The sequence below is a fragment of the Elephantulus edwardii genome, unplaced genomic scaffold (assembly GCF_000299155.1).
Source record: "Elephantulus edwardii isolate Elephantulus edwardi_28Jun2011 unplaced genomic scaffold, EleEdw1.0 scaffold00089, whole genome shotgun sequence".
NCBI lineage: Eukaryota > Metazoa > Chordata > Mammalia > Macroscelidea > Macroscelididae > Elephantulus > Elephantulus edwardii.
The window spans coordinates 6,872,581-6,887,382 of NW_006399839.1; the positions used below are offsets into that span (position 1 = coordinate 6,872,581).

Here is a 14,802-nt window from a genome sequence, read left to right on the forward strand (position 1 = left end):
GGCTAGGCAGAGCGGGGCTCACACCAACTCTGGCACTTCCTGGGACAGGGCTGACAACCGTGGTAGCAGGACTCAGATCACCTACTTGGAAGTGCGGCCCTGGATGATAGCTAATGGTCCTGAGCACAGCATGGCATCCTGGGACGGCAGGCTGCTCCTGAAGTCTGCGCACTGGGCCAGGGAGTCCTGCTTGTCAGAAATCAGGATCCTAAGAAAGCAGAGATGACAGGCAGGGCTCAGGGAAACAGGAGGGCTGGTGGAGAAGGCTGGCCATGAAGCCACAGCAGAAGCATCTTGCCTGCCACAAGTCAGGAAGCGAGTTCAGGCTGACCGCCACTCAAGATGGATAAACACCTTGTGCATCAAATAAGCATGGAGCGTTACTGTCTCCAAGGAGAAACTGATAAAGATGAGGGTGGCTGATAAGGCTCTGGGGGTGAACAATTCAGCTCTCTCATCTCAGTTCCGGATGACCACAGGTGCCCGCATGTATTAGACACAACTCAATCAGGGACCCCGAACCTTACTAGCTGCCAAAGAACACGAAGTCGGGCATCTTTTCATGTTTCTGCCAAGGCTCCATGCCATCAGTTCTTGCATCCACTCTGCACCCTTCATATCTTTATACCTTTTCACAGGTCTACTTTCAAAATCTTTTAAAAAATCAGGTGTCTCTTCAAATATATAAATGACAATAAAGAGTCTATACTGCATTCTTAATACGTTTTCTTCCATTACAGTTAATACATATACTCTACTATTACACAAATAGGACAGGGGTTCTAGTCTTTTTTTGGCAGAGAAATTCTCTCAAATTAGGTTCCTGTAGGCATTGCGCTAAATACGTGTGCATGCATGTTTTTTACGTGAGCACATAGTAGGCAAATGAAAAAGGGCAAGAGAGAGAGAGGAGCTGGGGAAGGCTGTGTCTGCTTTTTGTTTGGGCTTCCTCCTTACCCTCTACAGTTCAAGAAAGAAATAAAAAAGTATAAAATAGTGTGGTCTCAATTCTCCTTCGCTGCTGATGGTCGTGAAGGTCGGTCTGAAAAGTCCACATGCCTATTTTACAATAAAGTGATCCCAGGACACAAAGCAGGGAATATCGTTTATGGACATGCTCTAAGGGCAGAGAAGCAAAGTCATGGGGAAAGAGGACATCTCCTGGCAAGTCTGAGCTGGATCTTCTCCAGGAGACAGAGCCAAGCAAGGGCCCCGTGCGCAAGAGACAGAGAAGGTCAGTCAAGTCAGTAGGCTGCCAGGACCCGGGCCTTTGCTCACTGCCGTGGTCGCGAAGCACACTGCTCTTCTCCTGGGGGTGGAGGGGAATACAGGCGGTGTATTGCCAGGCGGGCAGCTTGCTTACCACGTAGAAAGAGAGGGATTAAAGCAGTATGCCTTCCCATCGGACAGGTTCATCACTGGGATTCCATGCTGGGTCAGCAAGATTTGTGACACCGTCATATCACTTCCTAGGGGACAGCACAGGAGTGGGGGCCAGGTGCTTACTTCTGAACCCAAAAATAAATCCAAACCCAAGTTCCCGAGGCCTCAGCATCAGGTTTCTCAATACTGACGCTGAAACCCGAGGGCTGCTCTATGATTTGTATGCGCCACCCTCGCTATCACCCACCAAGCTCTCTGTCACCACTCAAATGTGCCCCACCAGACATAACGTCTCCTCTGCCATGTCACATCTCCCACAAAAGACCTGAGGCTCAAGCTGCCCTGCCCAGTAAGAACCCACTCCCCGTTTACCTGCCAAGATGGAGTGTAGAGACTCTTCTTTTACCACCACCACCTGTTTGTTAACATCCCTAGGAAGAGAAAGAATACACCTTACTCCATCCTTGGGAAATGCATCAAAGCATGTAAGGGCGCTAATCTCACTGCCAGCCAAACTTCCAAAGTGTAGCTCTCAGCTATAGTCTCCCCAAGGAGAGGAGCTCTGCCTTGCAGTGGGATCTGTTCCCCATGCACAAATATGTTCCTCTGTAGAGGCCTACAGCAGAAGATTCTGGCTCCAGAGACCCAACGTCACTGCTGTTGTCAGTTCTGCGTGCTCTGGAATAAGCCAGACCACCGCAGCCTCAGAACCACAGCTACACTCTGCCAGCTGAGAAGCTGCTTCTGATGGACCCCAGATGACCTGCACATTTGATCAGACACAGTGACCTCTCATGTGGTTTGCTTTTGTCTATGAGGCCTCATTTTTTTCTGTGATAGCTACCCCAACTCCAGCCACCCCCAAAATGCCTCACAGAGCATCAGGGTAAAGATCATGGTATCTGATTTTCAGGGCCTCCTCCTGAGAATTAAGCCCAATAAGCCAGAAGGGCCTGAGGGCATGCCAGGGGCTTCCCTGCAGTAAGAAGGTGGGAACAGGTAAAACCTCTACTGTCCTGCCCCACCTGGACCCCAACCCAACCTGTGCTTGCCCACTCACCAGACAGACAGCGTGGCTGCAGCGGTGAGGGCCATGACGTAGGAGCCTGTACAGTGCAAAGTGGAGATTGGGGACGGCAGGAGGATAGGAGGAAGGAGCCGGCGGCCACAGGTGGAGAACACTGATAGCATCCTCTTTTCACAGGCGACACACACCACCTCACTGGAAAGGAAGGAGAGAGATGAGCATCACTGACTGGGTCCAAGAGGGGCAGCAGGCCCAACAGCCCTGACAGCCCGAGACCACCAGGAAGAGCTGTTAGTAGCCTAGCCTTCCCCTGAGCTTGAGGGAAAAGCCATGAGGACTGAGGCTTCTCAGGACTGGAGATGGGAGGGCTGACAGGAACCTTACTGAAATGTCTCATTAAGAGAATGCAGTCATCTGTCCCCCGTCCACCACTCCTGCTCAAGCTCTGAAGTGACAGCGGCTCTGACTTAGGGCAAGCATGCTTTACAAGGCAACTGCATCTGATGCTTACCCAGGAAATGTGTCTTAGCCATCAAATGAGCCACGCAGGACACTCACATGATGGACTCCTGCGTTCAACTAGTCAAACCAGTCCTGAGAAGATGTCTGGCAGACAGGCTAGGAAAGTGCCTGAACGACAGGGGCATCCACAACAGAGCACTCAGAAGACTTTTACAATCTAGGGTAGGAACAGTGTGCAGCTCCCCAAGGAAGGCAGGCTCCGTAAGACAGCACAGGTTTAGACACTGTTCAATGCCTCCAAGAAACTGCAGGCCCCGTGGAGGTGCCTGAATTCAGGCAGGGTGGTTCCTTCCCAATGACAGCTACAGGCCTACAGTGAAGCTGGAGCCTCAGACCTGGGGCAACTGGAGCAAGAAATGGTTCCAGTCCTGTGAGATCCTGGTCCCAGGAGACCACCTTGATCTCTCCCCCTCCTAATGCTACTCTGCCTGTGTGGTCGGCACAACAGATGCTCTCCCACCCAGAACAGAAGGATGGAAGTCTGCTGTGAAGCTGCCATCCATCTATCTGCTGCAGAGACACCACGGTTATCAGGGCTCTGAAAAGGGAGGGGCAAATGGAAGGTTTCTCTTCACAAGTGTATTCTGAGAATATGAGTGAAAAAACCTTTGAACGTCACCTGGCAGTAGAGAATTTCATTGTCATGGGAAGGTGATCGACCTCAGTCTGCAATTCTCAAAGAGATGGAACCTCCTGACCTAGCCCATAGCAAAGAAAGTCACCACTCTGACGCTGCAGCGCCAGGGAGTGGGTCTGCAAACTGACTGCACCGAGTAGGACTGTACAGGTCCTCACACTGGCCGCCCAACTCAAAAGCTACTGAGTTTCCGTACAGGAGGCCACAGTGACATCCGTTACTCCCAGTTGATACGCACCACCTGCCCTGGACCAGAGGTAAAGGTGGGGAGGGTGGGCAATAGCAGCATCTGACATATAAACCTCTGTCCATGACAAACCTCTCCTGAAGGGAAAAAATGAGGGAGGCACAGAGTAGAGGGCTTCTTCTAGCCTGAGACCATGAACTCACTGAGTGCCAATGGGAACCCTGATTTGGAAAGATAAGGCAAAGCAAGTGTTTGTAGATACTTATAAAAGCATCTTACCTATAAACCCATTAAAAAAGATAAAAGGATCAATTAAAATGAATTTACCTAAACCAACTATTTTTGTCAAATCTTTCTTTTTTTTTGGTCAAATCTTTCAAAGAAAATCCAATACACTGTTCTTAACCAGGCCACTTTCAGAGAGAGTGATGCAAACTCTGGACCTAAAGGAGGCACAGGGCAGAAGCAACTCTCCTGTCAAAGTCCAGACGGTCATCAATAGTTTGGGAGACAGTCAGAAACCCACTCAACCACAGTGGATAAATATCTAGGGCCAGGGAGCTAAGGAGAGTTCAGGCTTCCACCCAAGACACTAGGTATCTAGTGCAGTCATAGGATCAGATGACCTAGTTTCAAATCCTGGCTTGAGTGACGATCTCAGTCTCCTCATCTGTAACATGGGGATAATAATGCCAACTTGATTGGACACTGGGTGGAGACAAAGTGACAAATGTACAACATGGCCTGGAGCACAGCTGGCATGAATTCTTTGCGGGAGTTAGCATGTGTGGAGCACCTTCCCCCAGGACAGAACAGTGCCATGCAGCACAGCACGACAAAAAAGCTGTGCCAAGGTCCCTCCGTCCTTACCAGCTGCCAGCAGCAGTGAGAATCCGGCTGGTGAGCACCGTCTCCCACTCCTTCCCTTCCCGGTTACACTTCAAGCGGCTCAGCTTCACACCTCCTACGGCTGTCACTTCATTCTCCACCTCAATGTACATAGAGGGGTCGGAGCTCACCTGGAGGGAGGAACGTGAACACTAAGGTCTTCTAAGTGGCAGTGAACCCACACAGGTGCTGACTTGGGAGTCAGGACCTGAAGCAGGTGGAAGATGGAGACACACAGTTGACTAGCCAGGATGGGGGGCTGATGGAAGGAGGAGAGTAACTAGCATGGACAGGAGGGGCAGAGGTCCGGACCCGTGGTTCCCCTGGGTGAAGAAACTAATGGCAACTGGTCCCTGCCAATTCATCCACGTGCGTGAACGGCCAAAGAGAATCAGCATCAGAATTTTAAGATGCCAAATGTCTCTTAATCCAATCTCACCTCATTTTACAGGTGAGAACGTAGGTTTCAGAAAAGTTAAGTGACTTGCTCAAGGATATACACAGTAGGGCTGCTAGCTAAAGTGGTGGTGTAGCCAGACACACCATGCTGTGCCTCTAAAGCAAAAACCCAACAAACCAATTAAAATAGTTGTAGAAGACACTCTTATAACTCTCTCAGAGTAAAGAGGAAACAAAAACCCAACAATAACCCAAGATGAAGCACTGACTGTAAGAAAAAACAAAAACCCGACTGTAAAGAGTGAACGAAGAGAGACAATGGAGAGGCTGCCATCCTGGTACAGTGTGGGCATACTGAAACAAGACAAGGGCAATCTCAAATGAGGAACACGGCAATCAACTTCATGGAACTCCCACCAGGGCACGGAATCAACGTCCAGACATAACTGGAGTGGAGTTAGGCCCCAACAGCTGGCTGTTCCAACAAGTAGAGCCTTGTCCAAGGACCAGAGGGGCACGCTCCTCCACTCCGCACACTCACGCTGACCAGCAGCAACATGGTTTAAAATCAGAACTGTTTCTTCCTCCATACTATTCTGTCTGAATGCTGACCAGATCATCAGAGCAGCTAGACCACAGGAAGAAGAATGCAGCATCATGACTGGAGCAAGACTTACGCACAACCTGTACTGTACACATGATACAACCTTGATTGCTAAAAAGGATGAAGACTTAACGCAATTACAATAGAAGATCAAAGACTATAGGCTTCAATATGAGTTATACATCAACACTAAGAAAAAAAATTCCTCATCTCTGGATTGATAGGCAATGTCATAATAGATGGAGAAAGGACTGAAATTGTCAATTATTACATTTTACTTGGACAGCTAGTTGGCCAACCGACTGGAAGAAATGTGGATTTGTTCCCATTCCTAAAAGTGGTGATCAATTAAAACCCATGGCAACAGCAGATAAGAAATTAAGACATGGTCCACTAGGAAAATCTACCGTAAGGATGCCAGTTTAAAGACTGGTGTACCTGAACCAAGCCATGTCTTTTCAATTGGTTCCTATGCATTTGAAAGTTAGACAATGAATCTGTATGTGGAACAGATCATTTGGGAGGATGGACTTTATGAGGAGGAATGTGGCATCAGGATCGGAGGAAATCATCAACTACCTGTGTTATGCAGATGACACAACTTTGCTTGTTAAAACTGAGGAAAACCTGAAGTGTTTGAGGCAGAAGGTCAGGGACTATAGTCTTCAATATGGATCGAAGTTCAACATCAAGAATTGGCAGTACCATGTCAGATGGAGACGATATTAAGGTTGTTAACAATTTCAGCTTGCTTGGCTCTGCAATCAACTTTCTTGGCACCAGAAGTCAGGCAATCAAAAGATGAATAGCATTGGGGAAGTCTGGTATCAGAGACCTCTCCCAAGTGCTAAAGAGCAATAATGTCAGTCTAGAGACTAAGGTGTGCCTGATCCTGGCCAGGGTCTTCTCAATTGCTTGCTATGCATCAGAGAGCTGGACAAGGACTAAAGATGACAGAAGAAAAATTAAAGCCTTTGAGTTGTGGTGCTGAAGAACATACACTATGGACCATCAAGAGAATAACCAGGTCTGTCTTGGAGAGGGGGAATCCAAATTTCTCCTTGGAGGCAAGGATTTTGAAACTCCGTCTCACATGCTTTGGGCATGGAAAAACAACAGTAGACCTCACACTTATTGTTTGGAGAACTTACTATGTAATCACAGTAGCCAAATTGCCTAGTGCTGGTACAGAGATAAACATGTGGACCAACAGAACGGAATCAAGAACCAAGACCTCTGAAATATTAAGCACTTGTATGTAATGAAAGACTTCACCAAAACAGAACAATGAGAACTTAGTCTGAGAAAAAAAAAAACACAAAATGGCAATGATACATCAGATAAGGGTCTAAACTTGAAAATTTTTAGAAAATTTTAGAAAACATCAACTTTTCCATGACAAAAAGACAAACAAATTTTAAAACTGGCAGAAAACATGAACAGTCACTTCATCAAAAAAGCCAGCAAATACACGGAGAGAAGCGCACACTCATGAGTCGCTGCCCAATTGCTGAAGCAAGGTCATCAGGTTGGTGCCGACTCCTGGTGACTCTCCACGTTTCCGACATTGCACATCTTTAGTGGAGAGGCCCTTCACTCAGCTTTATCCTGACGAGAGGCTGGTGGATTCAAACTTCCAGCCTTTTGGTTAGCAGCCTGACACATTAAGTGCAATTCCATTGAAATGATGCAAATCTAGACAATGACATATCATCTCAACCTGGCAGTAATAATAACAACATTGTTGTTAAGTGCCATTGAGGCTACTACAGCTCACAATGACCCCATGAACAATGGGTCTGGATCCTGCCTTATCCTGTGCCATCCTCTATCAAACTATCTCTGACAGGTTTGAGCCCATTGTTACTACACGGTGTCAACCCATCTTGCTGAGGGTCTTAAAGCATGATCAAGAAAACGAGAAAACAACAAATGCTGATAGTGGTGTGGGGTAAGAGAACTCTCACAGGTGGCTAGTAGGATTGTAAAATGGCACTGATTGGTGCTATCATAAAAATCAGGAATAGCAACAATGAATGAATGAAAATCCAAAATCTCTGTAAATGTTCATTAAAATTAATAAAATAAAATTTTTAAAAACCAGGAATCATGGACACTCATTAGGACAGATGTGGGGAAGAACTATTTGAAAGGAGTATGACTGTGTAGTATATGCATGAGAATAATCTGGAACAAGGGGTGCACTGCAGGGTGGGCTAGGGCAGGGGGAGGGAGAGGGAAGAGAAAATGCAACAATGAATAAATTTTTAAAAACTATTTAAAAAATTTTTTTTTAATTTTATTATTTTTGTGTGCGTGTACCGTCAAATCAGATCTGACTGGTACAGGAGGAGATTGCCCCTCCTTCCCCGGCAGAGCATCTGGTGGATTCGAACCATGCATCTCTGGGATTGTAGCTGCAGCTTCTTGCCACTAGGCCACCAGAGCTCCCCTATATTTAAAATTTTTTTTAAAAAATCAGGAATACATCCTCACCCTTCTGCCCCCAACCCTCGCCTCCTTGTACCCCCAATATGTTTTTCCCAATAAAATAAAAAAAAAATTAGGAATAGAGATATGAGGATGATTTGAGAAATACTGAAACTATGGGCTAATTTTAAATAAATCAATCACAAAAATACCAAGGCGTAGTAGGAGACCAGTTGCACTGAGAACCCCAAGGACTATGTTTGGAAGCCACCAGCTACTCTGTGGGAGAAAGACGGGCAACCTCCCCCCGTGAGATTTACTGCCTCTGAAATCCCGTGAGACGGCCGGCTCTGAGTCAGTTCCGACTCAGGAGCAATGAGAGTGAGCACAAAATGGACAATAAGGCTTATGTGAGGAATATTCACCTCATAATCAACTAGCTATATGAGAACAAAGGATAGTATTTGTGCCAAACCAAAGTTCAGAAGGCAGAAGGGAGCAGAATAGATGGGTGAAAGCAAACGGGGAACTCTGGGAGGACGTGGGAAGAATGTTGTTACATGGAGGGAAATGAAATTAATGTCATGAAACAACCTATGTGTAAATTATCGATTAGGAAACGTATTTGCTCTTTGCATTTTTACCCAGAGCACAACATAATGTTCTACAGCAAAGCTGCCACCCAAGAATGAATACTATCACCCTCCCGAGTTCCCTGCCACAGATCTGCAGGACCTTCCAAGAATGCAGTGGAAAGGTTCCCTTCACTCACATCATTTAGCGAAGAACAGAGCAACGGGATCTGTGACTAATGAGAACATATAAACCCTGCGGACTACTGTGGTGTCCCCTGCCCCTATGCACACTGGCAACAAGAACAAATCATGTGGGTTCCTAGCCATTGAGGCCACCCATTTACGATCTGTGAACCTGGGCCCAAAGAGATGGTGGCTGGGAAGGATCAACGCCTGCTCTCTGGTGTCCTGTGAGGCATGCCTGGGGTCACCGTGGGATGCTGGTGATCACTGCTCTAGACGTATGGGCCACAAGGCAATGCAAGAATGCTTCACACCTGAGCTAAGGTAGGAAGAATACATACAGAGGTGATGGCGTCTGCAATGCTAGGCTGGTATGAAAGGCCTGAGCTGTGGTGTCAGCCTGTGGGAACTGAAGGGTCTCTGCTTCTTAACTACGTCTGCTCCAGAACTCTGCAGAGGCGCCTGGGTATATGCTTCTATCTCGAAAACTCAAGTAGCCCTGAGGTTGCCTCCTTGCTAGTCAGTGAGAAGCAGATGACGTCAGGGACTAGTAATTAAAACAGAACACTAAGCTATAGTCCAAGGCTGCCCCCAAAGAGTGTGGACATCAGAGGAACCTTCCAGAAAAGGGGGCACTTGAGTCTTAGAAGAAAACAGGAGCTAAGCATCTAAAAGAAGGAGTGTGGATGAAGCCCTGAAGTTGGGACCTTTTAGGGCAAAATTAGAGAATGATACTTTGGGGAGGGGCTGAGCAAAGGGGCTTCTGGGAAAACACTAGGCATCCTGCTAATGCTTGGTGGTTGTTCTGGTCAGCTACATCTCCTCCAGGTGGTGATGGAAGAGCCACTAAAAAACAGTACCTTGAAGAGTGACAGTTAATGGTGCTCACCTGGAGGGTGAAGGCTCGCTGTGGGCCTGGAATCGGCAGCTTCAGTGCAAGTGCTGGTGCAGACAAACACAAGGCATCCTTCTCTGCAGTCAGGGAAGCTGGAGACTGCAAGAGCCAAAAGGGTCCATGAGCTCCCCCACCATCACAGGACAGGGCAAGCTTTAGCTAAAGTTAAGTTGCCCAGACAGGCAGCTAGGCCTGCTACTAGTGCACTCTGATTTGCTCTGAGGGAGAGAAGAAGTATAAATAGACGATAAAGGGAACCTTGCTATCCTGGAGCCTGGAACTTGTGCAAGGTTCCTGGACAGGCCCACAGCAGGACTAAGCTGGCTGCTTCCCAAGGTGGCCCACACTGAAGGGACACATGTCTAGACCCCCCTCTCCTGCTCTGAGTACGTTCAGGCTCAACTGCGGAGCCTAGTGGGGCAGGTGGAGAAGGCAGGGCTCGAGGCTGAGCCGCACCTGGACAGAGAGAGACACAGGCATGAGACGGGAATCCTTCCGAGGCCGCCCTTTCTTCTTCTTCTCCACCGTCTCTGCTTCCAGCTCAAGTTTCCTCTTGGAAAGGGAAGAAGGCTTGGCCACAGGAACCTTCTCGTCGCTGTCACTGCTGCTCTCTAGAATGTCCCGAGGCCTTAATTCTTTCACCAGGTTTTGCTCTTTCAACCTGGAAAACAGAGTCACTCTTAGGTCTTTCCTTAGAGCTACTGATTGTATACTCGCATTTATAAAAAGAAAAATATCAACAGTTATCCCAAAACAGGCCTCCCTAGGCAGCTTAGACAGTAAAATGAGTAACTATTAGCCCAAAGGTTAGTGGTTTGAGGCATCTGTCTTATGAGCTGCTCCCAAAAGGCCTTGTAGAGCCTGAAGGAGGTACTGTACATGTACGTGGCTGCCAGGAACTTAGCAATGGACAACAGCAACAAACATGACGACAGCCGCAAACACTGATTAAAAAACAGAGGAGGCACTTGTCTTTTAAATGTAAAGAGCTCAGGTGTCATCATTTCCTCTTTGAAACAAGAGAAAAACAAAAAAATCAACAACTCTTCTTAGACCTTCTAAGAACTTTCATTATAGGGCAAATCACAGTCCCTTATAAATGGAGACTTCAGAGAGGCATCTGGAACAGAAGAGCACCGGGAACCAGTAATCAGTAGAAACACTTGAATCATAGCTGTGGAACTGCCGGAGGCCAAGTCCACACTCAGAGCATTACAGCTCCTGGGAGCCCACTTTGCACATCCCTACACTTTCACGAGTTTTACCTCCAGGCAATCTTATCAGGTCCTCTTTAGTAAAGGGGGAGATGGGAAACCCAGTGAGGGGAAAGAAGAAAGAACAATCTTGAGTTATAGCCAGTGTTCTGCTCTCCCTAACAAGGAGCATCCTCTCAAGGACACTGCTTTATCAGAGCCTGAGGTGTCCTTGGGAAAATGCCATTAGCTGACTTACACAGCCCGAGCCTTCCTTGCTCACATAAGGGGGGAAAATGGCTAAGAAACTCTTCTGACGGGACTTCAACCTATCAGTAAAACAAGGATTTAAGAGTCTCACTATCCTACAACTTCACTACCACATCAACCAGCGTCTAGTACAATAACAGAGAACAATGGGTAATTCAAAGAAGTAACACACGGACTCTACAAAAGAAGTTGTTTCTAGAAAACTCAAAGACAAGCAACTAAATTCATTGTTATCAAGCTGGAAGTGATTCATAGCTGATTCTCCAGCAGGTCTCCTAGAGGCTGTAAAATACATGTACAAAATATGTCTTTCTCTCATGGCTCCTTGGAAGGATTTGAACTTCCAGAGAGGCATCACTTTTTGGGTTAACAGCGCAACGCCCTACTGACTACACCACCAGAGATCCCTTAAGTCAAAGACAAATTTTTAAAAAGGGACAAAAATCAAGACACCAAAGGAAACTAAAGCCCTCTGACACTCGAAGCTTACAACCAAGAGAAATCACAGCTGAACTCCAAGGTAGAGAAATATAAAACCTCAATTAAAGACCTAGTTCTCTCAATTCAACACATTATGCCTGCCTATGTGCAAAAAAATTTACAAGGCCACAAACATAAAAACAAAAAAGCAAAGTGTAAGGAGACAAAGCTAGACTTAAACCCAGCTACGCCACATATTGGAACCAGGAGAAGAGGAATTTAAAACAACTCTGATGAATACATGAAGAGATGACTGGAAAAAGTGGAGAACAAGCAAACACAAGTGGGTACTGGTAAGCAGGAAAATGTGAGCTCTGATGGCCAAGTGGGCAAGGAGTTGCACTGCTAACCCAAAGGCATGTGGTTCAAATCTATCATCTGGTCCTCTGGGAAAAGAAGGGCACTGGTATCTCATAAAATTTATAGCCTAGCTTCACCTGAAGCTGAACATCTCTTTCCCAGGCACTGGCTGTCAAAAAATCATTTAAGTGGACGATGAACACAAACTTTGTACTTTTTATGAGAAGCGAATGGCCACAGAAGCTGCCGACTCTCTAGGTGACGAGTGGAAGAGATATGTTGTCCAGATCAGGGGTGGGAATGACAAGCAAGGTCTTCCCATGAAGCAGGGTGTTTTGATCCATGGCTGAGTTGACAGGCTGCTGAGTAAGGGGTACTCTTGTTACAGACCACAGAGAACTGGAGAGAGGAAGTGCAAATCTGTCTGGGGCTGCATTGTGGATGCCAATCCAAGTGTTCTCAACTTGGTTATTGTCAAGAAAGAGGAGAAGGCTATTCCAGGACTGACTGATAGCACTGTGCCTACTCGCCTGGAGCCCGAGAGAGCCAGCAGAATTTGCAAACTCTTCAATCTCTCCAAGGAAGAGGATAACCGTCAATATGTTGTGAGAAAGCCAATGAACAAAGAAGGCAAGAAATCCAGGACCAAAGCACCCAAGTTCCAGGGTCTTGTTAGTCCATATGTCCTGGAGCACAAGCACCGGCACATTTCGCTAAAGAAAAAGCGCACCAAGAAGAATGAAGAGGAGGCTGCAGGGTACACTAAGCTTTTGGCCAAGAGAATGAAGGAGGCCAAAGACAAAACGCCAGGAGCAGATCATCAAGAGGTGGAGGCTGTCCTCTCTGAGAGCTTCTACCTCCAAATCCGAATCCAGTCAGAAACAGAATTTTCTATGTGTGGCAAATAAATAAGCTCACAAATTAAATCTCCTTTATGCTCAAGCCTTTTCATTGGTGAAAGCCTAAATAAAAGGAGCAAAACTATGATTAGAAAAAAAAGATTTATAGCCTCTGAAAACATAGTGGAGGGTCAGCTATGAGTCAGTTCCTACTCTACAGCAATGAGAGTCTCAGTGAAGAAGGAACAAAAAAAGAAAAGGCAGGAATAAAAATGCTGCAACACAAAATAATTCTTTTGATGGACTCATTGGTAGATTAGATACAGCCAAAGTAAGTCTCAGTGGGCTTGAAGGGGCGGGGGAGGGGGGGAATCTTCCTAAACCACAATGTAAGAAGCAACAGAAGGGAAAAAAAATCAATTGAATATCCAAGCACTACTGGACAAACATAAATGATTTTAACAATATGAATAATGGAACTATCACCAGAAGAATGAGAAGAAAGAGCCAGAAAATTTATTGGACCAATATGGCTGAGAATTTTCTAATGAGCCATTCCAAACCACAGACTCAAGAAGCTTACAAGTCATCCAGGAGAACAAATACTAATGAAATAAGGATAAAATGAAACAGTCCAAATACCCATTAACAAACAAATGCATTGAGAAATATTGGGATATCATCAACTTCTTGATCTAGGTACATGTTTCACGTGAATACAATTACGTTTTGGAATTCCCATTTTTCTTAGTGTTAGCCATAGTTGGTTATGATTTGTTATGTTATGACTGACAATGTAGTGTTGAGAGGAAAAAGAGATAAATAGATCAATGGAACAGAGCAAAGAAGACAAGAACAGACACACAATTGCTTCTCCAGACTTAACAGGAGAGAAATCCATAGAAGTGGGTCCTAGTCACCCTGCAACCACAAGAGGGCAGCACTTAGGATGCCAGCCAGGATCCTAGGGGAAGGCAGCCAGATCCGCTTCTTTCTTGACCTAGCTCCTAACTCCTTAGACACAAGGTGAGCCCCTCTGGAGGCCTGACAGGTTAAAACCTAGCTGGAGGTAGAAAAGCTGGGTGCCTGGAGGACACTTTCTGATGGGAGAGACTAAATACAATCATTCTAGTCACCTCAGAAGGAAGATCTCCTGAAACCTGAAGAAAAAAAAAGAACCATGTCCCACAGGGCCTGGCTAGTGTCTACCTCAGCAGGCACAGAGGCTGGATGGAGAGCTGGCAACTCAGAAACCCATCAGACTTCACAAAGGCCTCCCGCTATGGCACTTTTATCACATCTACCTAGATCCTGAGCAGCCCACTATTTCCACAGCACATTACCAGCACCACAGATCTCTCCAAGCATTCTCTTGCTCTGCTTGGTAAACCCTGGGTTCTGTTTAAAGCATCAAATTCCTCTGTGCACGACAGCCCTGTGCCCTCCCCGTGACTCCTCCTTCTTTACACAGCCCCCAACTGTGGCTCAATAGGAGCCCTCATGCCTGGAATGACAGAAGCGGGCTTCCCTTGGGGGCGGGGGGGCAGCAGACCTGCAATGCTGATTCCACATTTGTACCTTCTGTGATCTGTGATCCCACTTACCTTTCAATAGCTGGTGGTGTCACACTGGTCAAGACAGGAGCACCTGATGTGGCTTTGGATCGCTCTGTGAATCGGGAGTCAAATGCTTTCATGGGTTCAATCTTGGACGGGGTGGTTAGCACAGAGGGAGACGTTGCAGCGGGAGCAGAGGTAGCAGTCACACTGGAGAGATGGGGGCAAGAGGAGAGAGCACATGAAGCAGGCATCATCAAGGAGGGGAAGAGTCTGATTTGGCATAACTTGGAGGCATGGAGAAGGAGTAGGGAGGTCAAACTTAAAACAAAAAGTTTCTAGGCATAATCTACCATTCATATTTTTTTTCCCTCTTTTTTGTTGTGTACCAGTAAGTAGAACCGACCCACCGCTGACCCTCCAGTGGGATTTTA

At 46.6% G+C, this 14,802-nt stretch overlaps 1 protein-coding gene across 2 annotated transcripts in view; it reads right to left on the reverse strand.

The window, feature by feature from the left end:
• The window catches only part of LOC102866348 (protein HIRA-like), an 87,689-nt gene that overhangs the window by 21,104 nt on the left and 51,783 nt on the right, over nucleotides 1-14,802 (reverse strand). The window contains exons 15-22 of one of the 2 annotated variants that reach the window (XM_006890442.1): nucleotides 14,417-14,578; nucleotides 10,187-10,391; nucleotides 9,725-9,829; nucleotides 4,627-4,775; nucleotides 2,444-2,605; nucleotides 1,756-1,814; nucleotides 1,364-1,469; nucleotides 86-208 (exon numbers count right to left, since the gene is read on the reverse strand). In XM_006890442.1, coding sequence (XP_006890504.1) covers nucleotides 86-208; nucleotides 1,364-1,469; nucleotides 1,756-1,814; nucleotides 2,444-2,605; nucleotides 4,627-4,775; nucleotides 9,725-9,829; nucleotides 10,187-10,391; nucleotides 14,417-14,578 — 1,071 coding nt within the window. The remainder of the gene's footprint in view (nucleotides 1-85; nucleotides 209-1,363; nucleotides 1,470-1,755; nucleotides 1,815-2,443; nucleotides 2,606-4,626; nucleotides 4,776-9,724; nucleotides 9,830-10,186; nucleotides 10,392-14,416; nucleotides 14,579-14,802) is intronic. The other variant, XM_006890443.1, reaches the window with a different exon arrangement.